General features: G+C 41.5%; 1 protein-coding gene across 1 annotated transcript; it reads left to right on the forward strand.

Moving 5' to 3' along the window:
• The first annotated feature begins 5,568 nt into the window (after positions 1–5,568).
• Positions 5,569–24,875, forward strand: LOC135552381 (sperm acrosome membrane-associated protein 4-like). Its single transcript, XM_064983957.1, has 3 exons — positions 5,569–5,834; positions 22,881–22,988; positions 23,449–24,875. The coding sequence occupies exons 1-3, from the start codon at positions 5,783–5,785 to the stop codon at positions 23,664–23,666; spliced, it is 378 nt and encodes a 125-aa protein (XP_064840029.1). The 5' UTR covers positions 5,569–5,782; the 3' UTR covers positions 23,667–24,875.
• Positions 24,876–26,296: the final 1,421 nt, after the last annotated feature.

Genomic DNA, 26,296 nt, shown 5'->3' on the forward strand with positions numbered 1-26,296 from the left:
CTGTTATTTCACTATTAGTCCATGCAACTTATTATGTGACCTTTTTAAGCACAGTTTTACTCCTGAATTTATTATGTGACCTGTTAAGCACATTTTTACTCCTGAACTTATTATGTGACTTGTCAAGCACAGTTTTACTCCTGAACTTATTATGTGACTTGTTAAGCACAGTTTTACTCCTGAACTTATTATGTGACTTGTTAGGCACAGCTTTACTCCTGAACTTATTATGTGACTTGTTAAAGCACAGTTTGACTCCTGAACTTATTTAGGCTTGCCCTAACAAAGGAGTTGAAACACTTATTGACTCAAGACATTTCAGCTTAAACATTAAACATTTCTAAAAACATAATTCCACTTTGGAATTATGGGGTATTGTGTGTTGTAATAAATCAAATAAAAACACAATTTGTATACATTTTTAACTCGGGCTGTAACTCAACAAAAGTCAAAGGGTGTGAATACTTTCTGAAAGTATATATTATTCTACTTTTTACCCAAGACAGTGCTGCTCCTCTTTAGTAAAATGAGCAGTACGCAACCATGTGACTGCCCTGACTCTGTCACATTTTCCAAGGGAGAGGAGAGTGGGAGAGTGGGAGAGGTCACCACATGTTTCAGGAGTTTTGACCACAGCATCAGAAGTAAGGACCTGTCCCTCCTTTGGTCTCTCCTCACACACCTTGGGCACACTGGGCAGAAGGCCAACAAGTTTCCTCTTCCTTTCCTACTGATATTACCATTATTTTTCTATTGTCATTTTGTTGTTAAGTGTATGCTTTCTGGGCAGTGCACTCAAGAGATTGCATTGAGCAACATACTGTAACTTCCAAAATATAACAGTGATTCAATTTGTATGAATGGTGCCAAAAGGATCCTCAAAAGATTGTTTAGTCTATGTGTGTTTGTATGTGTGCTTGCATATGTTGTATTGTATGGAAATGCGTGTATAGTCTGATGTTGGAACATTGATCATAGAAAAGATTAGTGTAACAGCACGGCAGACTGTGATTGCAACATCTCCACTACAGTATGCCTGTTTCTCACAGAGATATGTGAAATGTTCCGTCAACCACGCCTGCTGGCTTCACCGCACCCTTTCATCCTCTATTTATTTGAAATATATATCTAGTCCTAACATATACAGTATGCTTTTTCTTACAATTGTTCATTTTTACATTTTCAGCCAGCTGCAGTTTCTGGAAAATCCTGTCCACAATTACATTACAATCAACAGCTCTAACTCTCCAATATTTTCCATACTCCTTTTTCTCTTTCTCTCTTGTGTTATATAACTCCTGGGTTTTCTCCTGCTGCAGTGACTGATTAGAATAGAGATTAGCATTGCTGTTTATTAATCCCAAACACCCTTTGCATCAATGACAACAGTTGAGAAACATGTCGGAGACTCTGGGATCTGTGAGTAAAACAAAGACTACATTCTCCCGGGCCAAAACAAACTCCTTATTTTAGGATTTGAAGTAATGACTTTGAGGAAGGCATTTCATAACTGTTTTGCCTCTGAAGAGGAGACACAGAAACGCCCCTTAAAGCTACACAGTCATTCCTGCTCAATGTCACCTACCACACAAATGCACATAGTAAAATGGGAATACAATGTCAGATATTTTCTTAATGTGATGTTGTTAATGTTTTGTTAATGTGTTATCACTGTGCTTCATCTAATAGCAAAACAAATGACCTGGATTGCAGGTGAAATTACATTAAAAGTACAAGGTGCAAATGATCAATGCTGTTCCAGATTCTGCGCAGATTATTAGGCAACAGCATTTGTGAAGATCTCCACTGACCTGCGATGACCTATGCATGCTATTTTGAGTACATAATACTAAATGTATAGCTACAGTAACCTCAACATGTGGCCATGGATGTGTTACTCATTTTAAGATTGAATGTGACATTCGTTTGTAAGATAACTTCAGGCTATTTACTGTATTACAAAAGTAATATTGAATTGTGTTTGGTTGACAACGAAAAAATTGTGTTTCTCTGATCACTCCAACATTCAGTGCTGGAGGACGATGGTTTCTTACCAGACTCCTTCAGACAGTGATCTGTCTAACATGTTGGCACAGGTCGAATTGGCATGCACATAGCTTATTATATTGCGTTGTGTGTGCCAGTGTGTGTGTGTGTGTGTGTGTGTGTGTGTGTGTGTGTGTGTGTACGCACGCACGCATGCATATTTGAGACTTACTACTGTTGATGGAAAATTCCACACATTGACATTGGAGGTAGGTAACCCCTGATCGTATGGCAGGCCTATGATGTACATACGGGGAGGGGAATAGATATACTTCATATTAGCTGTATTTACCATAGACACAGCGGTTTAAAGAACAAACTGCCACACCTCCAAAGGATATAGACGTACCGGGAGGGAACTAGATGTACTTCGCATTAGCTGTATTTACCATAAACACTGTGGTTTAAAAAAACAAACTGCCACACCTCCAAAGGATATAGACGTACAGCTGATATTATTATTGGCAAATCATTCTAATATTAATATTCCTCAAAGCTCGTCATCAAGCTCGAAACCCTGGGTCTCGACCCCGCCCTGTGCAACTGGGTACTGGACTTCCTGACGGGCCGCCCCCAGGTGGTGAGGGTAAGCAACAACATCTCCAACCCGCTGATCCTCAACACTGGGGCCCCACAAGGGTGCGTTCTGAGCCCTCTCCTGTACTCCCTGTTCACCCACGACTGCGTGGCCACACACGCCTCCAACTCAATCATTAAGTTTGCAGACGACACAACAGTGGTAGGCTTGATTACCAACAACGACGAGACGGCCTACAGGGAGGAGGTGAGGGCCCTCAGAGTGTGGTGTCAGGAAAATAACCTCACACTCAACGTCAACAAAACTAAGGAGATGATTGTGGACTTCAGGAAATAGCAGAGGGAACACCACCCTATCCAGATCGATGGAACAGTAGTGGAGAGGGTACTAAGTTTTAAGTTCCTCGGCATACACATCACAGACAAACTGAATTGGTCCACCCACACAGACAGCGTCTTGAAGAAGGCGCAGCAGCGCCTCTTCAACCTCAGGAGGCTGAAGAAATTCGGCTTGTCACCAAAAGCACTCACAAACTTCTACAGATGCACAATCGAGAGCATCCTGACGGGCTGTACCACCGCCTGGTACGGCAACTGCTCCGCCCACAACCATAAGGCTCTCCAGAGGGTAGTGAGGTCTGCACAACGCATCACCGGGGGCAAACTACCTGCCCTCCAGGACACCTACACCACCCGATGTTACAGGAAGGCCATAAAGATCATCAAGGACAACAACCACCCGAGCCACTGCCTGTTCACCCCGCTATCATCCAGAAGGCGAGGTCAGTACAGGTGCATCAAAGCTGGGACCGAGAAACTGGAGAACAGCTTCTATCTCAAGGCCATCAGACTGTTAAACAGCCACCACTAACATTCAGTGGCTGCTGCCAACACACTGACTCAACTCCAGCCACTTTAATAATGGGAATTAATGGGAAATGATGTAAAATATATCACTAGCCACTTTAAACAATGCTACCTAATATAATGTTTACATACCCTACATTATTCATCTCATTTGTATACGTATATACTGTACTCTATATCATCTACTGCATCTTTATGTAATACATGTATCACTAGCCACTTTAACTATGCTACTTTGTTTACATACTCATCTCATATGTATATACTGTACTCGATACCATCTACTGTATCTTGCCTATGCTGCTCTGTACCATCACTCATTCATATATATTTATGTACATATTCTTTATCCCCTTACACTTGTGTGTATAAGACAGTAGTTTTGGAATTGTTAGTTAGATTACTTGTTGGTTATTACTGCATTGTCGGAACTAGAAGCACAAGCATTTCGCTACACTCGCATTAACATCTGCTAACCATGTGTATGTGACATATAAAATTTGATTTGATTTGATATTCCAATAGAGCTAACCTTCAAATGTAATCCGTTTAAGAATGTCAAAAATATACAAACGGTCAATGGTTACATGCACAGTAAGAAACTCAGGCCCTGCTCTTTCACAGAACAACATAGACACATTTCACACAGGATAGGCAGCCTGAGATATCGGGAAAGATACTGGGGTGAAAACACTATGACACAGAAAATAACACAAGCAATGTCTTTCAGTTGCAAGATATTCATTTTAACACAACCAATGTCTTTCAATTGAAATATATTCATTTTTGTGTATTTGAAACGGTCTATTTGGGCCTGTTTGCTCACTTGTGTTGTTTTCCATAGGTTATGCACTTCCCCAACATTTAGATTACCTCTCCTTTCAGCAGACTAATTGGAACCAAAAATAGAAATACTGTTAACATAACGTAGTCTTATTTTGTCTGATTCCTCATGCCTATATAATGACCTGTCGCCTACTAGGTTGGCATTAAGCTCTGTTGGGCATAATAACATCAGTAAAATGATGGGGAGATGAGAGTTGTGTCGCAAGAGAAAGCCAGGTATACCACTAGTGTGCCCTTCTAGTTACTCTGACAAAGTACAGGGGAGTTCGTAGTCTTTACGAACGGATTAATTGTTTTTTGGAGGATATTGACATCAGTGGAGGCTGCTTGAGGGGAGGAAGGCTCATAACAATGGCATCAACGGAATCAACCACATGGAAACCAGTGTTTGATACCATTCCATTGACTCCATTCCAGCCATTACAAGCCTTCCTCTCCTCAGCGGCCTCCACCGATTGACATAACCTACATGTGTATTGAATGTAGGCTAGTCTTGGAAAATATGATACAGAACTTTCAAATTGGCACAAAAATGCCAACACAATTGTTTTTGACATACCTATGACCTAAGGTACTGGTGTCAAACTCATTCCACTGTGGGCCGAGTGTCTGCAGGTTTTAATTCCTCCCCTGATCAATTAAAGTAACTAATTAGTTAGGAACTCCCTTCACCTGGTTGTTTGTCTTCATTGGACACATTGAATTTAAATGAAATAACGAAAAACATCAGACACTGGACCCTCTATGGAATGAGTTTGACACCCCCTAACTAAAGAACATTGCTTATTGTCTCTTGAACACCACCATCACCTGTGCACAGGTGGGAGGGCAAATTAGGGTGTGGTGAGAGCTGGGGCGTGTTCAGCAGGAAGCAACGTGTTGGAACATTCAGAAAGAAATATGCTATGTAGAACAAACATGCCTCTCCAACACAGCCCTTCCAATCTCCAAAGTGCCCGCAAGTCATCATCAAGGATCAGTTATTTTCCCAATGTCAATCATGTGTTTAGGAGGCACTGAAAATAGCTTACTTACAATTTGTGATGATAAGTGTTGTTGCAGAAATAAATATGCCTATAATTAACAAATGTAACATTTTTAATAATTGCCTATGGTGGCATTTGGTATGCTGTGAATTTCTGTGATGCTGTGAATTATAAACGTTTTTTTTTTAAAGGGGGATGGGAGTGGGTTCATTTTGAGCACATGCTTCCCTCAAAGGTATGTCCAACGCCCTGCTCCGACATGTAGAATAAGGAATCACGTCGGCTCTATTCGTGGAATTTCTATCTGCAACGTTCAGGACGTTTTGCAACCGAACGTGGCCAAGATACCTCTACCTTGTATAACGGCGACGCGTCTGTGGTGATGGAAGGGAGGTTATAAATAGCGAGTTGGTGAAAAGCTTTCTTGTTTGAGCACATAGCTAACGGTCCATAGAGGCAAGGATAGAAACACCTGCGAAACTTCTTTTTTTTCCTCAACGATGAACAGAATTATTCTCAGCATTTTCGCAGTTGGCCTGTGTTTTTCAGTTGGTAAGAAACAATTGCTTGTCTCATTTAGGTATCAATTTGATACCTAAAACAATCTTCGATATGTGTGTAATGAATTGTTTAGACTAAACGATATTCGACAATCCTCTTCATCATTCGAAGCTAACCTGTATTTTCTTGTAATAAGATACATGATACTTTATCATATCAATAGGTTAACTTCACAGCCAATTAGAAAACGTGGATGTCGTAAGAAGCCAAATTCTGATCTTTTGCCCAATTTATTGGCAAAATAACTGGTCTGATTGGTCAAAAGACCAACTACTAGTGAAAAAGATCTGAAAATCAGCTTAATTGTTTGCATTTGAAAGTTCGGATCCTCGTATCATAGAAAGAGCGGGAAAGGGGCAAAGAATTAATTTATCTGAAAAGTTCAATATATTAGTATTATGAAATTATCTGCTGCTATTTGTCCATGTTATAATGCTAACTGAATATGCTGATGTGTGTATTTTTTCAGTCTTTGTATGGAAAAATAGTGTATAATAAGAGCTCGGATTCTTCCATAAACTGGTTACAATAAAATAATCAACAGCTTTTTGAACAGTTTTACTCATCCTACTTCATTGACGTGATGGTAATGAAATGGCCTTTATTTGAGTCTTCAATTGCCATCAACGAAACATTTGAGATTAATATCTGAAACTGATTTAATCAATCATATTTGTCTTCGCTAAGTAGTGATTGTTGGCACGATGCGCTTCTAGGAATGGTAACATTGTAGCTACCGTAGCCCAAGCCCTTGTTCATTACTCAGTTCCATTACACGTAAGTCATTGGAGTAAGGAGTCTGTGGCAGTCAGTGCCGTTTATGATGGAGGATGATTTATTTTTCACGAGCATGACCTTATTTCTATTACAGCATGTTGGATGACTGTCATTCATATTCCTTTCACCCAGTTGTATTTAACGTCGAAAGGTCTAGGCTACTACATTTTCCCTAAACCTATCATGAGGTTGCTACAACCTAGCCTATGAAAAGTTTACAACGTAGGAGCACACAGGTGAGAGAAATTCTTGGACAGACAGTGACTCATGCCTGTAATCCTTATTCCAACAGTTGAAAACGAGAGTATCGATTGGACAAATTCCGTTTAACACCTCTTCGTTTGTTTCCGTTGAAGAAACATTAACAGAATCGGCCAAATTAATACACCCCTAATCACGCATAAACACAGTTCACTTTAATTGTAGCCACGTATCCATTGTAGTCTCTACTCACCTTTCCCCTTCGTTTGTGGACTTCAATGAACACATCAGCTGTATGTGACCTAGCAAAAAACTTTTCCACGCCAAACCATGTCATAACTGCAACACACAGCCTACATCGTTGTCCCCTTATTAGCTAAAGTAATGTCCTAGTTAACATGGCTAATAGAACTAATACATTAGTAAACCCATTACAATCATGCAGTAATGTTGCTTTGTAGTCAGTTAGCAAATGACATACCCAAATCTAACTGCTCAGGACCTGAAGCAAGAATATGCACATTCTTGATACCATTTGAAAGGAAACACGTTGAAGTTAGTGTAAATGTGAAATGAATGTTGGAGAATACATTAGGATCTGGTAAAAGACAATAAACAGGAAAAATGTACGTGTTTTATCTTAGAAATGCAAGCGAAAGGTCAATGTATTATTCCAGGTTAGGTGCCATTTTAATATTTGCCACTAGATGGCAGCAGTGTGTGCAAAGTTTTAGAGTGAACCATTGCACTTCTGTTCAATGTTGTATCAAGTCTGCCCAAACGTGCCTAATTGATGCATTTTCAATTTCATAACTGTGCGCACTCAAACAATAGCATGGTATTCTTTCACTGTATTAGCTACTGTAAATTGGACAGTGCAGTTATTTTAAGATTTTAAGCTTTGCCCATACCAGATGTCTGGGAAATGTTCTTGTTACTTACAACCTAGAAGAAAAAGAAACGCACACCTATTTAGGCGAGGTGCTGGCTAGCGGAGTAGAAAACTTCAAAATAGAGCCGCACACTCTGAGCTCAGATGCAAAAATGTCATTACCAACGTTTCGACAGCCAAGCTGTCTTCATCAGGGTATAATCACAAACCCACGAAATGACTCGTTTATATAGTGTCAGAAGACACCGGTGTCTGTAATCATGGCCATGAGTGGCCTAATATCATTGGTTTATTCTTAGATATTAAAATGCCATACAAAGAACAGCAAACAAACAACAAATGGATAGCATACGATCATAGATTCATTTTAGACTACACAAGCTTACAAACAATTACAATGGCAAAGTAACAATAATCACAAGAATGGCTTCAGATCAGTCTACATTGAGACTGAAGGGAGCAAGGGTCTTTAAGTTAAAGATCCAGGCAGCCTCTCGTTTTAACAATAAATTATCAAGGTCACCCCCTCTCCAAGGGAGGGTGACATGTTCGATGCCAATATAACACAGAGACGAAATCGAGTGGCCTGCCTCCAAAAAGTGGGCCGCAACTGGGTAAGTCAAGTTTTTGCACCTAATGGTGCTACGATGCTCTGGGATGCGTACTTTTAATTTGCGCTTTGTTTTACCCACATCATTCTTACCATAAGGACAAGTAACAAGATAAATAACTTCCTTAGTGGAGCACGTAATAACACCTTTGATTGAGATCGATTTCCCAGTTTGTGGGTGTTTGAAGGATCTACATTCATAAGTGCCATTGCATTGAGCACAGCCATTACACTTGTAATTTCCATCCAGTAGGGGCGCAAAGATGTTGTTCAGGAATATCTTGGTGGTAAATCAGAGTTTACCAATTGGTCTGAGATTTCTGCCCCGTGAGAATACGACCAAGGGAAGGTCCAAAAACACATTACCGAGACATCATCGGATTTTAGAATGTGCCAATGGTTGTGAACGATTCCCTTAATTTGTTCAGAACGCTTTGAAGAGCGGGTAGTTAGAACACAAGAATGCATCTTTTTGCAAGACTGACCTTGAAAAAGTCATGTTTTAATCAATTATTTGCCTTTAATAAACAATGAATCCCTTTGAAAACAGCCTGTGGCATATGAGTCAATTATGTTAGTGTCAAAATTGACTTGTGTAAATGTAATAACTTTGACGATGACCAATCTTGTCTCAAACAGTTTGGAACATCACACTGGGTAAATGAAGGTTTAGTTTGGATTTGATTATGTCCATTCGCCCACTAACGTGGGTACGGTGATTTGCACTTCATCCAATAACATAGTGTGACAGACTTGCCTAGCAGCTCTGTTTACATAAGACCACACTTCACACATTTTTTTTTTAACTTGAGAAATACTGCACCGAACACCTTAGTTAGATGTGGAATTGCGCCACTAAACATCCTTGGTCAAAACTACAATTAGATTGATCTTAAATTAATTATTGGGATTTTGAGGATGTTAAATAGCTATCCTACAGTGCCTACAAGGGGGCAAACATCAATAACCAAACAAGATATTGTTCAGGAAGACTGAAATCCATTTTTTTCTTTTTCTAATGAGCAACAGAACCCATGTGCCAATCAGCCTGTTCAGTGGCTCTTAAGAGCCCCAAAGCTTGGTCTGAACATTAATACGCATCACTTGTGATTTGATTTTGGAAGCATAAGGACCATTTGAATTAGCAATCATTTTCAAAAACAAAACGTTAAATTGATTCGCACCTTTTGTATAGGGTTAGTGTTCCTACACTGTCATAGCTCCATGTTAGTGTGTGTTTACAGAAGACTGAGGGACCACCTGTACTAATAAGCTATCTAGCATGTTCCTGAATACCTGTGTGTAAAGGATGAAGGCTGCCAGAAAAATGTAACTGAAAAATACTTTTGGCTGCTACTGTTAGAACCGGTTAAAATTATGTACAGTAAGTGTATTCTGCATTTGTGAAATTATTTGGAGGTGATATGAAACTGAAGGGCTTTGTTTCTCGAACCTTATTACAATTGAGAATGGATTCGGTTTAAATTGAGTTTTTGGCTGCCAGAGCCAGTCTACCTCTGAAAATAACATGAGGCCCTTGGATTTTAAGGAGTTACAGGACCTTCAGGAGTAACGGTACCATCAGGCTCCGTAAGAGTACATCTTGGGCTAATGTAACCCATTTTGTAAACCTGGGATGACTTGAACCTTATTGACTATATAGGACCATATGGTCAGCAGATAACAATGCTTTATCAAGGAATGTCATCAATTATTTATTTATGGTTAAATGGATAGTTAACCCAAATTACAGAATAAAATTGGTTTCCTTACCCTGTAAGCAGTCTATGGACAAGGTATGACAGCGATCCAGGCTTTGGTTTTCTTGACCTGGCCACTTTCAAATGCTAACTTTTTTCCATTTTTTTTTCAATTACATTTCCAAAACACCCTAAAGTATCTGTGCACCTCAATGAAGCTAGGCTACTTATAGATTTGGATATGAAGTGGAAACGCTAATAGCGGTACCACTGACTTGCATTGGATTTGTGCTAAAAAGTTTGAGACAGTGGCCAGATCGGTAGGCCTATACTACAAAGCAGGATCGATGAGTGAGTTAGTCAGCTAAACTTGATAAACAACTTTTATTTTCTGATTTTAATGAAGAAAGCTGAGATATTTAAAGTCAATTAGACCATTCCAATTTCAAGCCTGTCTTGGAAAAAAGTAAGCTGGCTTACTCATTGATCCTGCTATGTAGTAATTGGTATTTTATTAGGGATCCCGATTAGCTGCTCCCAAGGCAGCAGCTACTCTTCCTGGGATCCAAACACATTAAGACACTTATTACACACAACAAAGGATAAAACAGTACATAAACTGTCACACCACCACATCCACAACACAAGGTATGATACCACTACACAACAATATTAGTGAACGTGTGCTATTGCCCGTATGCGTGTGTCTCTTCAGTCCCCACTTTTTCATAAAGTGTGGAGAAAAAATATATAATAATCTGCTTCTACTGTTTGAATCAGTTACCTGATGTGGAATAGAGTTCCATGTAGTGATGGCTCTATGTAGTACTGTGCGCCTCCCATAGTCTGTTCTGGACTTGTGGATTGTGAAGAGACCTCTGGCATGTCTTGTTAGGTATGCATGTGTGTCCGAGCTGTGTGCTTGTAGTTTAAACAGACAGCTCGGTACATTCAGCTTGTCAACACCTCGAACAAAAACAAGCCGTGATGAAGTCAATCTCTCCTCCACTTTGAGCCATGAACTTGACATGCATGTCATTAATGCTAGCTCTCCATGTACATTTAATGGCCAGCCGCACTGCCCTGTTCTGAACCAGTCCCTCTTTGTGGCACCTGACCACACGACAGTAGTCCAGATGTGACCAAACTAGGGCTTGTAGGACCTGCCTTTTTGACTGTGTTAAGGCAGAGTAGCGCTTTATGGACAGCCTCCTCCCCATCTTAGTGTAACCAATGTGAAATGGCTAGCTAGTTAGCGGTGGAGCGCGCTAATAGCGTTTCAATCGGTGACGTCACTCGCTCTGAGACATTGAAGTAGTTGTTCCCCTGCAGCTTTTGTGGCGCGATGGGTAACGATGCTTCGTGGGTGTCAGTTGTTGTGTGCAGAGGGTCCCTGGTTCGAGCCCAGGTAGGGGCGAGGAGAGGGACGAAAGCTATACATTTAGCTACTGTTGTATCATGTTTTGACCATGATAGTTTACAATCCAGGATTACCCCAAGCAGTTTAATCTCAATTTGCTCAATTGCCACATTATGAATTACCCTTCCAGCGCTGACAGAGATGGCCGCCTCGCTTCGCATTCCAAGGAAACTATGCAGTTTTTTGTTTTTTTACGTGTTATTTCTTACATTAGTACCCCAGGTCATCTTACATACAGTCGAGAAGAACTACTGAATACAAGAGCAGCGTCAACTCACCATCAGTACGACCAAGAATATGACTTTCGCAAAGCGGATCCTGTGTTCTGCCTTTCACCCAGGACAACGGAATGGATCACAGCCGGCGGCCCAAAAAAACAACTTCGTAAAAGAAGGAAACGACGCGGTCTTCTGGTCAGACTCCGGAGACGGGCACATCGTGCACCACTCCCTAATATACTTCTCGCCAATGTCCAGTCTCTTGACAACAAGGTTGATGAAATCCGATTAAGGGTAGCATTCCAGAGGGACATCAGAGACTAACGTTCTTTGCTTCACGGAAACATGGCTCACTGGAGAGACTCTATCGGAGTCGGTGCAGCCAGCTGGTTTCTCCACACATCGCGCAGACAGAAACAAACACCTTTCTGGTAAGAAGAGGGGCAGGGGCGTATGCCTTATGGCTAATGAGACATGGTGTGGTCACAAAAAACATACAGGAACTCAAGTCCTTCTGTTCACCTGATTTAGAATTCCTCACAATCAAATGTTGACCGCATTTTCTACCAAGGGAATTCTCTTTGATTATAATCACAGCCGTATATATTCCCCCCCAAACAGACAAATCCATGGCTCTGAACGAACTTTATTTGACTCTTTGCAAACTGGAATCCATACATCCTGAGGCTGCATTCATTGTAGCTGGGGATTTTAACAAGGCTAATCTGAAAACAAGACTCCCTAAATTGTATCAGCATATCGATTGCGCAACCAGGGCTGGCAAAACCTTGGATCATTGCTATTCTTACTTCCGCGACGCATATAAGGCCCTGCCGCGCCCTCCTTTCAGAAAAGCTGACCACGACTCCATTTTGTTGATCCCTGCCTACAGACAGAAACTAAAACAAGAGGTTCCCACGCTGGTCCGACCAATCTGATTCCACACTCCAAGACTGCTTCCATCACGTGGACTGGGATATGTTTCGTATTACGTCAGACATCAACATTGACGAATACGCTGATTCGGTGTGTGAGTTCATTAGAACGTGCGTTGAAGATGTCGTTCCCATAGCAACGATTAAAACATTCCCAAACCAGAAACCGTGGATTGATGGCAGCATTCGCATGAAACTGAAAGCACGAACCACTGCTTTTAATCAGGGCAAGGTGACCGGAAACATGACCGAATACAAAGTGTAGCTATTCTCTCCAAGGCAATCAAACAAGCTAAGCGTCAGTATAGCGACAAAGTAGAATCTCAATTCAATGGCTCAGACACAAGAGGTATGTGGCAGGGTCTACAGTCAATCACGGATTACAAAAAGCAAACCAGCGCCGTCACGGACCAGGATGTCTTGCTCCCAGGCAGATTGACTAACTTTTTTGCCCGCTTTGAGGACAATATAGTGCCACTGACACGGCCTGCAACCAAAACATGCGGACTCTCCTTCACTGCAGCCGAGGTGAGTAAAACATTTAAACATGTTAACCCTCGCAAGGCTGCAGGCCCAGACGGCATCCCCAGCTGCGCCCTCAGCGCATGCACAGACCAGCTGGCTGGTGTGTTTACGGACATATTCAATCAATCCCTATCCCAGTCTGCTGTTCCCACATGCTTCAAGAGGGCCACTATTGTTCCTGTTCCCAAGAAAGCTACGGTAACTGAGCTAAACGACTACCGCCCCGTAGCACTCACTTCCGTCATCATGAAGTGCTTTGAGAGACTAGTCAAGGACCATATCATCGCCACCCTACCTGACACCCTAGACCCACTTCAATTTGCTTACCGCCCAAATAGGTCCACAGACGATGCAATCTCAACCACACTGCACACTGCCCTAACCCATCTGGACAAGAGGAATACCTATGTAAGAATGCTGTTCATCGACTACAGCTCGGCATTTAACACCATAGTACCCTCCAAGCTCGTCATCAAGCTCGAGACCCTGGGTCTCGACCCCGCCCTGTGCAACTGGGTACTGGACTTCCTGACGGGCCGCCCCCAGGTGGTGAGGGTAGGCAACAACATCTCCACCCCGCTGATCCTCAATACTGGGGCCCCACAAGGGTGCGTTCTGAGCCCTCTCCTGTACTCCCTGTTCACCCACGACTGTGTGGCCATGCTCGCCTCCAACTCAATCATCAAGTTTGCGGACGACACAAAAGTGGTAGGCTTGATTACCAACAACGACGAGACTGCCTACAGGGAGGTGGTGAGGGCCCTCGGAGTGTGGTGTCAGGAAAATAACCTCACACTCAACGTCAACAAAACTAAGGAGATTGTGGACTTCAGGAAACAGCAGAGGGAACACCCCCTATCCACATCGATGGAACAGTAGTGGAGAGGGTAGTAAGTTTTAAGTTCCTCAGCATACACATCACAGACAAACTGAATTGGTCCACCCACACAGACAGCATCGTGAAGAAGGCGCAGCAGCGCCTCTTCAACCTCGGAGGCTGAAGAAATTCGGCTTGTCACCAAAAGCACACAAACTTCTACAGATGCACAATCGAGAGCATCCTGGCGGGCTGTATCACCGCCTGGTACGGCAACTGCTCCGCACACAACCGTAAGGCTCTCCAGAGGGTAGTGAGGTCTGCACAATGCATCACCAGGGGCAAACTTCCTGCCCTCCAGGACACCTACACCACCCGATGTTACAGGAAGGCCATAAAGATCATCAAGGACAACAACCACCCGAGCCACTGCCTGTTCACCCCACTATCATCCAAAAGGCGAGGTCAGTACAGGTGCATCAAAGCTGGGACCGAGAGACTGAAAAACAGCTTCTATCTCAAGGCCATCAGACTGTTAAACAGCCACCACTAACATTGAGTGGCTGCTGCCAACACACTGACTCAACTCCAGCCACTTTAATAATGGGAATTGATGGGAAATGATGTAAAATATATCACTAGCCACTTTAAACAATGCTACCTAAATATGTTTACATACCCTACATTATTCATCTCATATGTATACGTATATACTGTACTCTATCATCTACTGCATCTTTATGTAATACATGTATCACTAGCCACTTTAACCATGCCACTTTGTTTACATACTCATCTCATATGTATATACTGTACTCGATACATCTACTGTATCTTGCCTATGCCGCTCTGTACCATCACTCATTCATATATCTTTATGTACATATTCTTTATCCCCCTACACTTGTGTGTATAAGACAGTAGTTTTGGAATTGTTAGTTAGATTACTTGTTGGTTATTACTGCATTGTCGGAACTAGAAGCACAAGCATTTCGCTACACTCGCATTAACATCTGCTAACCATGTGTATGTGACAAATAAAATTTGATTTGATTTACACTATTTAGTTGAGGTTTAGTGAATGTCCTAAATACAATGCTGTAAGTTTATTAATATTTCGGACTAATATATTCCTTGCCACCCACTCTAAAATTAAATGTTGCAGTCACTGTAGTAGCTGACATATACAGTGTTTTTATTTTTATTGAACATTGTTTATATTAGTTGAGTATCTGGAACATCAGCATTTGTGGATTTGATTACAGGCTCAATGTCCAGAAACAACTTTCTTCTGAAACTCCAGCTACAACAGTCATTTACAACATTAAAAATGTCTACACTGTATTTCTGATCAATAGATGTTATTTAAATGGACAAAAAAGCTATTTTTTTCAAACAAGTACATTTGTAAGTGACCCCAAACTTTTGTGTATAGCACAAAACGCACCACAAGGCACAACACTACATAAAGAGACATAAGACAACATAGCAAGGGAGCAACACATGGTAGCAGCACAAAACATGGTACAAACATTGGGCACAGACAACAGCACAAAGGGCAAGAAGGTTGAGTCATCTGAAAAGTAAGGGGCCTTAACAGCTGCTCTGGGGAATTCCTGATTCTACCTGGAGTATGTTGGAGAGGCTTCCATTAAAGAACACCATCTGTGTTCTGTTACAGGTAAATCTTTCCACAATATAGCAGGGGGTGTAACACTATAAAAGGATTTTCAGGCAGCAGACTATGATCGATAATAGCAAAAGCCACACAACAGCCCCGACAATCGTTTTATAATTTTCTCTCAGCCAATCAGTCATTTGTGTAAGTTCTATGCTTGTTGAATGTCCTTCCCTATAAGTGGAAGTTTTCTAAGGGTTGATAACGGGCTGATTGGTCAGCTATTTGAGCCATTAAAGGGGGCTTTACTTTTCTTGGGTAGCGGAAATTCTTTAACTTCTCTCCAGGCCTGAAGGAGCACACTTTCTTGTAGGCTTAGATTGAGGATATGGCAACTAGGAGTGGCAATATCGTCCGCTATTATCCTCAGTAATTCTCCATTCAAGTTCAGACCCTGGTGGCTTGTAGTATATCCTAATCTTACTAGATTTACACACACTGTACATAGGTTTTATATTGTGTCATTGACTATACGTTTGTTTACCCCATGTGGAACTGTTTTTGTCGCTTTGCTTTATCTTGGCCAGGTCAGTTGTAAATGAGAACTTGTTTTCAACTGGCCTACCTGGTTAAATAAAGGTGAAATAAAATGCATTTTAAAAATCCCTCCGGTAAAGAATAACATGTATTACTAACAGGCTAAGGAAACTTCATAATTTGGGTGAACTATACCTTTAATTTGCCATGAAACTCTATTCCTAACTTGGTGGCTCTTGTACTATTTTATTTTCGGTGAATTCATTCCACCCTATTTGATGTTTAGGGTTGGTATGTGTGGTTTGTCAAACCCTTAGGCACAGATCCAGGCATACTAGACTCGCCTAGATTACGTGTCAGAACCTGTCCACATTATGCATCTGATTTTTAAAGGCTTGCCGTTTTTATGTGTGACCCATAGTTTTAAATACCTTAGTTCCGCGAAGCATGCCTTTGTCCCAGCTCAGGTTTCAAACCACACCCTTACTATAGGATCTTCTGCAATCATCTACCGTGACTGAGTTCTCCCTGAATTGTGACTATGTAAGAATCAAAATGACACCATTTCTGGCCTCATTCCTCATGATTTTTACCAAATATTTTCAGAACATGATTTCATACATTTGCATAGGTTCCCCTGAAGTTTTTTTGTTGGTGAAACTAAGACCGTATGAGAATAACGTTGCTGGCTTACTCTTTTGGCTCAGTGTTGTTCAGTGTAATACTCTGGGGTGTATTCACTAGAAAACAAATGGGAGGGGCCTACCTGAATTTGTGCAATAGAAACTTGTTTTGCAAATGTTGATGCCTTTATCTGAATCCCACAGTTCTTACCTTTCTAACAGTACTAAGGATGTGTTTGTTGGACTTTTGTAAAAACTTAAATGTACTTTGAGGGCAGTATACAATATGTATAGTTTAGAAAATGCCACCAGATGGGGTCAGAGTAAAAGTTAACCTTTCAGGGACATGGTGTAGAACTAGTGTGCTGACACCCTCAAGGTAAAACATTTTACTTGACGACTACATTGTCACGGGAATTATGGTACACTGTGAACACAAGTATGTGGATACCCTTTGAAATTAGTGGATTTGGCTATTTTAGCCACACCATTGCAGACAGGTGTATAAAATCAATCACACAGCCACACAATCTCCATAGACAAACATTGGCAGTTGAATGGCTTTACCGAAGAGCTCAGTGACTTTCAACGTGGCACCGTCATAGGATGCCATCTTAAACGGTAAAGTTTGGTGGCGGAGGAATAATGGTCTGGGGCTGTTTTTCATGGTTCGGGCCCCTTAGTTCCAGTGAAGGGAAGTCTAATGTTACAGCATACAATGACATTCTTGACGATTCTGTGCTTCTAACTTTGGCAATAGTTCGGGGAAGGCCCTTTCCTGTTTCAGCATGACAATTCCCCCGTGCACAAAGCGAGGGCCATACAGAACTGTCGATCGGTGTGGAAAAACTTGAATGGCCTGCAGAGCCCTGACCCCAACCCCATCGAACACCCTTGGGATGAATTTGAACGCCAACTGTAAGCAGGCCTAATCACCCAACATCCGTGCTCGACCTCACTAATGCTCTTGTGGCTGAATGGAAGCAAGTCCCCGCAGCAATATTCCAAATTCTAGTGGAAAGCCTTTCCAGAAGAGTAGAGGCTGTTGTAGCAGCAACGGTTGACCAACTCCATATTAATGCCCCTTATTTTGGAATTGTGTGTTTGATGAGCAGGTGTCAACTATAAAAATAAAGAGTCGCACACTCCATATATAAACTCCCAGTAATTTATTGGGTATTTAATTACTTTTGCTAATGTAGTGTAACCTTTTTTTAGAAAACATTTAGGGGAAACAGAAATTGGGAAAGGCAAAACACTAAATACTTTGGCTTTTGCTCGGCTTTACTGAACACAGGTTGGAATGAACATCGGAGTAGTTCCAGACTTTAGCAAATGTTTTGTGTACTATATGTCCAGATTATTTAAATAAGATGAGACTTGCTCAGTTGAGACAACATTAGACCAATTAAAATAAGAAACATCACATCCATAAAGCCACTGTCCTCCCCTTCTCAATTGTTTTGTTGCACTGTACGTCATGGTGGGCCTTAGAACTGGGAGATGCGTAACCAATTGTCCTGAATAACCTGATCGGTTATTTTACGGAATCCTGATCTACCTTTTCGTTCACTATAATTCAATACACAATGTTTGTTGAAAGCCTTGATCTGCCTGGTCAAGGCTCTAGATTACGACACACCATGGGAGTCTCATCAGGCAACATTGTCATCAGGTGGACAACCTTGGTACTCATGTTAGAAATCTATCAAGTCTGTTTTGCTCATTTATAAGCCTGATGAGATGAGGATCTGCAAATGTAGTGTTTTTGTACAATGACGTAATAAGCGTATGTCCAACAGTAACACAGGGAGAATGTTTCCTTATGCTACCAGTTTACTTTAGGCATCTTTGTTAAGATGGCATTGTCTGTTTTCACAGAATGTTGCCTTGCATCCAGTGGTGGAAAAAGTACCCAGTTGTCATACTGTAATTTTACTCAAGTAATTGAAAATGACTCGTGACAGTCACCCAGTAAAATACTACTTGAGTAAAAGTGTTTGATTTTAACTCTATGTAAGTATCAAAAGTAAATGTTACTGTTAAAGTATAAATCATTTCAAGTTCCTTTTTTATATTAAGAAAACAAGACAGCAAGGGGCACACCAACACAGATGTAATTTACAAATTAAGAATGTGTCTTTAGTGAGTCCGCCATATCAGAGGCAGTAAGGGATGACCAGGAATGTCCCCTTTAAGTGCGTGAATGGACCATTTCTGTCCTGCTAAGCATTCAATATGTAACATACTTTTGGGTGTCAGGGATCATGTATGGAATAAAAAGTACATTTTCTTTAGGATTGTAGTAAAGTAAGTTTTCAAATATAAATGAAGTACAGATACCCCAAAAATACAACTTAGTACTTTACACCGCTGCTTGTGTAAAACTCCTTACAGAACATAAACACCCGACAATATACAAAAACATAAATAGGGCTGAGGACTGTACAGGGCACTATACAACTGATTATCAGGTCTGTTTTTGTTGGCTTGGTAGTTTGAATGGAATCCATGCAATACTGTATAGGCCCACAAAGAGTTCTCTTTCGGATGGGGGAATTTAAGATGCTTGAATGTTGCTACAGGCCAATAAAATTCCCCATGACTATTTTGTGACATGGTAATCTTGTGTATTTATCAGTCTGCCTTACACTTTGTCCACATAATAATAATTTGCCTTATATGGTATAACACAAACCATATTGTTTCTAATAATGTACGTCCTAAACATATAGTATGTCCAGTCTGCCTTAAAGTAAAGTATAACCTTTTGACAGTCATAGGCCACTTTTTTTGTGTGCATTTTTTAGGGTGAGTTGTATGAGCAACTGTTTATTAATACTCAATGGTCACTGTCCTCTTAAAAGGCAACGATGGTGGAGACAATTATTAAGATGTTGCTTGTGTGGTGAACATTCCCCATGATGACGAATATAGAATCAGACGACCATTATGGTGCCTCAGTCAGTTCCCATATGACTCGCGTCTCCCCATGCTCTTTGCGTGTCCAAACAAGGCTTGTGTGCTCATCCTTAACCCCCTCATTGCGTTGGTAAATGACCTGTTGTACCAGGAATGCAGTCAAATGTAAGCCTAGGGGTAGCTGTGTTTGCGCAACCTGACTGTCCCCTATTTTTGTGAGGTGGTGACCGATTGGTGGGGCGATGGGAGAGACTGGGTAACTAACGGGTTTGACTGGATTTGTGAACGGTAATGTAAAGGTGCGGCCCCAAGACTGACAAACATTCATGTCATGACTCATGTACGTTAAGTAGGCCCGTACTTTACTATGCACAGTATGGCGACCTTGTTTGGTGTGCTTCCAGGAGCTGAGCCTGTAGGTTGTTGTACATACTGTAGTGGTAGGGGAATTAGCATTCTCATTGAGGACAATTTGTTTTCACTCATGGGGACGGTTTCCCAGACACATTTAAGTCTAGTCTTGAACTAAAAAGCATGGTCAAAATAGCTTTGTAGTCCAGGACTAAGCTTGATTTGTGTCTGGGGAAACAGTCACTTAGTCTGAGTTTACACAGGCAGTCCAACTCTGCTCTTTAGAACAATTTATTGTCAAAAGAGCTGCTCTGATTGGTCAGAAGACCAATAAGTGGAAAAAATATCAGCATTTGGCTGCTTTTAGGTCAAAGCATTTAAGTGGGAAGGTTGACAAGTGGAAGTTTTCTTGTGCGCTTCCATCTGTCCCGTCTGCCTTCTCTGGGTATTCCCTCAAGGATGTCTTGTCGGAACGACACCTTATTTCATATTTGAACCTAAAGAATGGAATTCAAACAATGATTGAATGATCAGCTCAAATGGCAACAAGATATTTTGATACACTGAGTGGCTTTAAAGTTGGATAAAAGCTGAATCAATGTCTGCAAGGTCACAATGATACTTTGTCATGTAGTGCATCAAAGACCGTGGACACCTGCTTGTCAAACATGTCATTCCAAAACTATGGGCATAAATATGGAGTTGGTCCCCCCCCCCCATTGCTGCTATAATTCGAGAAGGCTTTCCACTAGATGTTGGAACATTGCTGTGGGAACTTGCTTCCATTCAGCCAGGAGCATTACTGAGGTCAGGCACTGATGTTCGGCGACTAGGCCTGGCTCGCAGTCAGCGTTCCAATTCATCCCAAAGGTGTTCAATGGGGTTGAGGTCAGAGCTCTGTGCAGACCAGAAGTTCTTTCACACCGATCTCGACAAACCAGTTGTGTATGGACCTCAATTTATGCACAGGGGCATTGTCATGCTGAAAAAGGAAAGGGGCTTCCCTGAACTGTTGCCACAAAGTTGGCAGCACACTAATCTAGAATGTCATTGTACACTGTAGTGTTAAGATTTCCTTTCATTGGAACTAAGGGGCCAAGCTCAAACAAAGCCTCCCCAGATCATTATTCCGCCTTCCACCAAACTTTACAGTTTGCACTATGCATTGGGGCAGATGGTTCTCCTGGCAGCCGCCAAACCCAGATATGTCCATCAGCCTGCCAGATGGTGGAGAGCATTCTCTGGAGTGATGAATCACGTTTCCACTCGAGTCCAATGGTGCCGAGCTTTACACCACACCAACTAACGCTTGGCGTTGCGCATGGTGATCTTCAGGTGTGTGCGGCTGCTAGGCCTTGCAAACCAATTTCATGAAGCTCCCGACGAACGTTTTGTGCTGACGTTGCTTCGAGGCAATTTGGAACATTTACATTACATTTAAGTCATTTGGCAGACGCTCATATCCAGAGCGACTTACAAATTGGTGAATTCACCTTATGACATCCAGTGCATCTAAATCATTTAAGGGGGGGGGGTGAGAAGGATTACTTTATCCTATCCTAGGTATTCCTTAAAGAGGTAGGGACTTGGTAGTGAGTGTTGCAACAGACTATTTTACGCGCTTCAGCACTTGGGGTTCCCAGTCTATGAGCTTATGTGGCCTACCACTTCGCGGCTGAGACGTTATTGCCCCTAGACGTTTGCACTTCACAACAACCGCACTTGCAGCTCTAACAGGGCAGAAATGACGAACTGACTTGTTAAGGTGGTATCCTATGACAGTGCTACATTGAGTCACTGAGCTCTTCAGTAAGGCCATTCTACTGCCAATGTTTGTCTATGGAGATTGCATGGCAGTGTGCTCGCTTTTATACACCTGTCAGCAATGGGTGTGGCTGAAATGGCCGATTCCACTAATTGGGTGTACACATACTTTTGTGTGTGTATATATTGTGTGGAACATGACACCCAAGCAGTTGAGTCATCTGGTTGGATTGTGGAGATCCACTCGCATTCAATGGAAGTTTGGTGGGGATTTTTTATGATCAGGAGTGGCACTTTGTAACCCGAGTCTGAACTCGTCTGCGATGGGGTGTAACCGAAACCAATGTTTGGGCGGGGGGGCAGGCTTCTGAATAGTGCTTTTACAACCTTTCTAAGCAACCCAACGTTCCTTGGTTCAATCAAATTGCTTAAATGATTTTTGTCCACCAGACATTGATAATTGAAGGCATACCATGTATTCCTGCTTTCATGGAAAGGCATACATGTTTTTGGTTGAAGTGCACACACTGGTATATATGTACACTGTTTTGTTTACTTTGTCACACGCCAGGTTTTGAACTCCTAAGGTACTGCGTGTTTCTGGGAGGGTTATTTGAATAAGTCAACTTGCTCAGGGACTTGCAACTAATTTTTTGAATTTATGGTTGTTGTGGTCATTCAGTTCATTCTGTAGTTTCCGGCAGACCATTCCTCTGCCCCCTAAAACAACTAAATTACTTGTTTATAAAATTAGGGTAGTTCCCTGACCCGATTTTGCTTTGTTTTGGAGTGGCGCTTACTGGGAAGCAGCCATTTTGTCTGTCCCCATCAAGAGCTACAGAACTTTGTTTTGAGTAGTGAACAAATATTCAAACAACCATGCCCTTCTATGATTAACCATAATGGTACCTACGCAAGTTGGGCCCTTCATCCACTGAAGTGAACAGAACCGGGGGAGAGTTGACGACTAAACCGCAGTTTGGCCCATGTTAACAGACTGTCTCAATGATGTAGGATTGCATCAACACGCATTAGGTTATCTACAAGAATGTTTCCTTGAACATTATGATTTGTAGAATGGCATGGCAATGTATTGCTTGGTTTTTATTTCTGCTTTCTCATCCCAGGCCAGGCTCTGCAGTGCTTCAACTGTGAGCTCTGCATCTTCAACTTGTTCCAGACCAAAGTCACCTGCGGCGCTGACGAGCAATGTTTCAACGGTGTCGGAAAAGCAGGTAAGGACCAAAGGACTGGCTGACACAGGTCATTGGTGTCTTACGTTGTAATCATTTAGCAGATGCTCTTATCCAGCGCGACTTAGTGCGTTCAACATCCATATAGCAGTCATTGCAAGTAAGGGCTTTCCTCAATAAGTAGCTTACAGTATCAGCGAAATTGGTAAAAGGCAAGTGCAAGTTTGCTACAAAGACCAGTACAACAGTAAGTTTATTTTTTATTTTGTCTGTTTTTGCACCTTTAAGAGCCTCTGTCCTCTTCAGAAGCCAACAAGGAAGGAAGACAACCTGCTACCATCCCTTTGCAGATGCTAAAGTTTCACTTGTCAGCCTTGGGGCAAAAAGCTTATGGAAAACCACTTATGATTCCTAGTTTGTTGGTTTATGCGTCGCTTGGCATGACGATGCCCAAGTAAATAAGTCAAGAGGCACCACATTATTTATGTCTTTTCATCCACAGCTAAGGTTTTGGACATCAAGACAAAAGGCTGCCTGAAAATGAACGACTGCAACAAGGTGTCTACAACCAAGTTCCCTTCCATTTCCAACACCACATTCTACAGCGTAAACAAGACCTGCTGTAGCTCGGACCTGTGTAACGCTGCCCCGGGCCAGCCCCGAATGAGAATCCTGCACCTGGCCCTCGCCACCACCTTCATGACCAAAGTCCTAGTGTAAGGGGGGGGCCTCTGGCCTATACATATACAGAGGTTGATACGCATGTAGGTTGATGGTTCACACATGCCAACATTAGCAGCAATCTGTCCATGTATAGAAGTCCTGCATTATCTTATATAATTTAGGCCAAGGAGGAAACATTTAGTGTATCATACCATCTAAACTTCAATTATTTCCACAAAAAAATAGATTTGTCCTTGATGCCTATGGAAATCTCTACATTTGTTTTATTGCTCACTTGGAAATGCAGTCAGATTAGCTTTTCCCTGACCCTCATTCCGTTGCACTTACACACCACGAAAAACATTCAATTAAATGGAATGCTCACATACAATAGGCAACTTTTCATCAACTTAATTGAGCAGATGTCTTCTGGCACTTCATTAGGATGAAGCGCTTCAGTCATTATACTGTATAACCAATGAATGTGTATACTGACTGATTCATTCATCTTCAATAGGGAGCTCTGCTAACAAAGACAATATTTACCAACTTTGGTGTTGGTTATACCTTATACAAGTAGGTGTCATGGGTGATGGACTGCATATATAACCATTCAGTGTTGTCCCAATTGCCATGCTCTATTATACAGTATTCCTGAGGCCAATGTATACATTAAAGGTTAATAAGTACATGCCATTTCAGTCAATGTTAATTTCAGATGAATGCTAATTTCAAACCACTATTTCAATTTGATGTTCAATGTTAATGAGCCGATTATCCAGCCACTTGGTGTTGGGGAGCTCCACTGATCACCCAAATTACAATTAATAATGCAATTGCTCTATGACCATGTTTCCCCCATTGGATGACCTTGACCAAAGGAGGGCCAGTTGCTAAACTAGGGCAATGTGGTTAATCTTGTTTTGACCGGGAATTTTATCTTTGTCCACCCTGCATATTCCTTTTTGACTAAAGTAATACTTGTATTTGTATGGCAATATTAGAATGTAGGTGTAGATAATTAAATCAAGCTTTATAAATGCTATTTTTATTAATAGGATTTTCTAGGTTAATTAGAAATTTGTCAAACTTGTTTAGGAAGAACTGTGTACTAATTTGATGTACTAACTGTAAATGGCTTGACTGGTTAGGTAAATATGAAACATTTTATTTTTGAAAACCTATTTTTAAACTAAATGTGTATACTGTACGTGATTGCTGGGTGACTGCAAAAATAAATGATTAAAGCTTCTACAAAATCCCTTACCACCTTAGTTCTTTGCTTTTGTCTATCGGCGTCATGACTTTTATCCACGCCCAAACAAACCCTTCACGCCAGTTCTGTCTAACAGCTGGCGGGAAGTGCACTAAACCTTTCATATTTCTATTTTAACACTCGTTACATTTGAAAGTATGAAAACGAACCATGCGTCAACATCACATGCGGCAACCAGTATTTTGCATTACAATATTAAAAATCGGACAAATGGGAAATGGCTCACACATTAACCATTATCTTTAATGGTAAAATGTAGTAGTGGATTTCAAAAACAATCTTTTTCAATGACTATTCATGCTTAGCCCTGCCAATCAGATGAGCCCCAGCTGTCCTTGTCACGCATGCTCATGTCTTAATAGAATGTTTTTATTCTCTTCACGAAAGACAAACTCATCATACTTATCATTCCATGGCTTGACACAAGATAATTGACCCCATTATTGTAAAAAAAAATATATATATTTTTTTTTAAATACCACTAACCTGTCAATTTAAAGCTTGTGAGGCTGGTATTTTTTTGCAGGGGGCTTGTCCTCTGCATTAGGCACCTTCTTCGGTGAGGTTTAACAGTGGTTGGCATCCAATATTAATAGTGCATTTCCAGCCACCAATGAATTGTACTGGAGTATAAATGTGTTATACTTTGTTACAAAAATGGGGAATAAAAAAATTACCCTGCCAACTAACCTTGTACTCCAAAACCCACCACCACATTCCACTTTGATCCTACACCAGGTTGATGCCCTAGGAGGATTGGACACTACCATTTAACAAACCCTGTAACTCTTCTGCAGTAAAATCTCAAACCCAAGTACTTCTCTACAGCTGCCACAACTATTTTCTCTGATTTACATTCCATTTTTGCAGTACAGTAAATAACCATGCCAATGGACGCTAAAAAAGCCAACTTTCCTGAAGCATATTTCATTTGGGCAAAAATGTACTACACACCGGGAGCCTCTTAGGATCCCTCACCCTTGACCCATCTTCCTGTACTTCACTGTCTCCGCAAACACCTTCTGTACAAATCTGACCCTGGCAACCTCCACCTGCTTTTCTTGTACTTCTGATCCCCAGCATGCCCATGCATCCCCACCCATACAGTTAACACACTCCTTTCACCAATACTTCATAATCCCTTGTCCCATACCCTCCTGCACACTTCTCACATCTAGGAATCTCCCTCCTACACACTGCTGAAACAACCATAAGCTTGGCACCTGAAACACTCGCTGGCAGGTGTCAAACACCGGGAGCCTTCAACATTAGTTGATCCAGCTTCACCCTCACAGCTACCACAGTAATCATTCACTCCTTTCAATGGCACCCTGTTCATGAGAGCAAAGCGAGAACAGGTCTCATTCACGTGGCGCCTGCTCCCTCTGGAAGGAAGAAACAATCCACTTCA

The sequence above is a fragment of the Oncorhynchus masou genome, chromosome 13 (genome assembly GCF_036934945.1).
Source record: "Oncorhynchus masou masou isolate Uvic2021 chromosome 13, UVic_Omas_1.1, whole genome shotgun sequence".
Classification (NCBI taxonomy): Eukaryota; Metazoa; Chordata; class Actinopteri; order Salmoniformes; family Salmonidae; genus Oncorhynchus; species Oncorhynchus masou.

Excerpts from the sequence above, each read along its gene's own strand:
- LOC135552381 (XM_064983957.1), top strand. The coding sequence starts at position 5,783 with ATGAACAGAATTATTCTCAGCATTTTCGCAGTTGGCCTGTGTTTTTCA. Across the intron at positions 5,835-22,880 it reads TGGCCTGTGTTTTTCAGTTG|GCCAGGCTCTGCAGTGCTTC; the intron begins GTAAGAAACAAT and ends TTCTCATCCCAG. Across the intron at positions 22,989-23,448 it reads CAACGGTGTCGGAAAAGCAG|CTAAGGTTTTGGACATCAAG; the intron begins GTAAGGACCAAA and ends TTTCATCCACAG.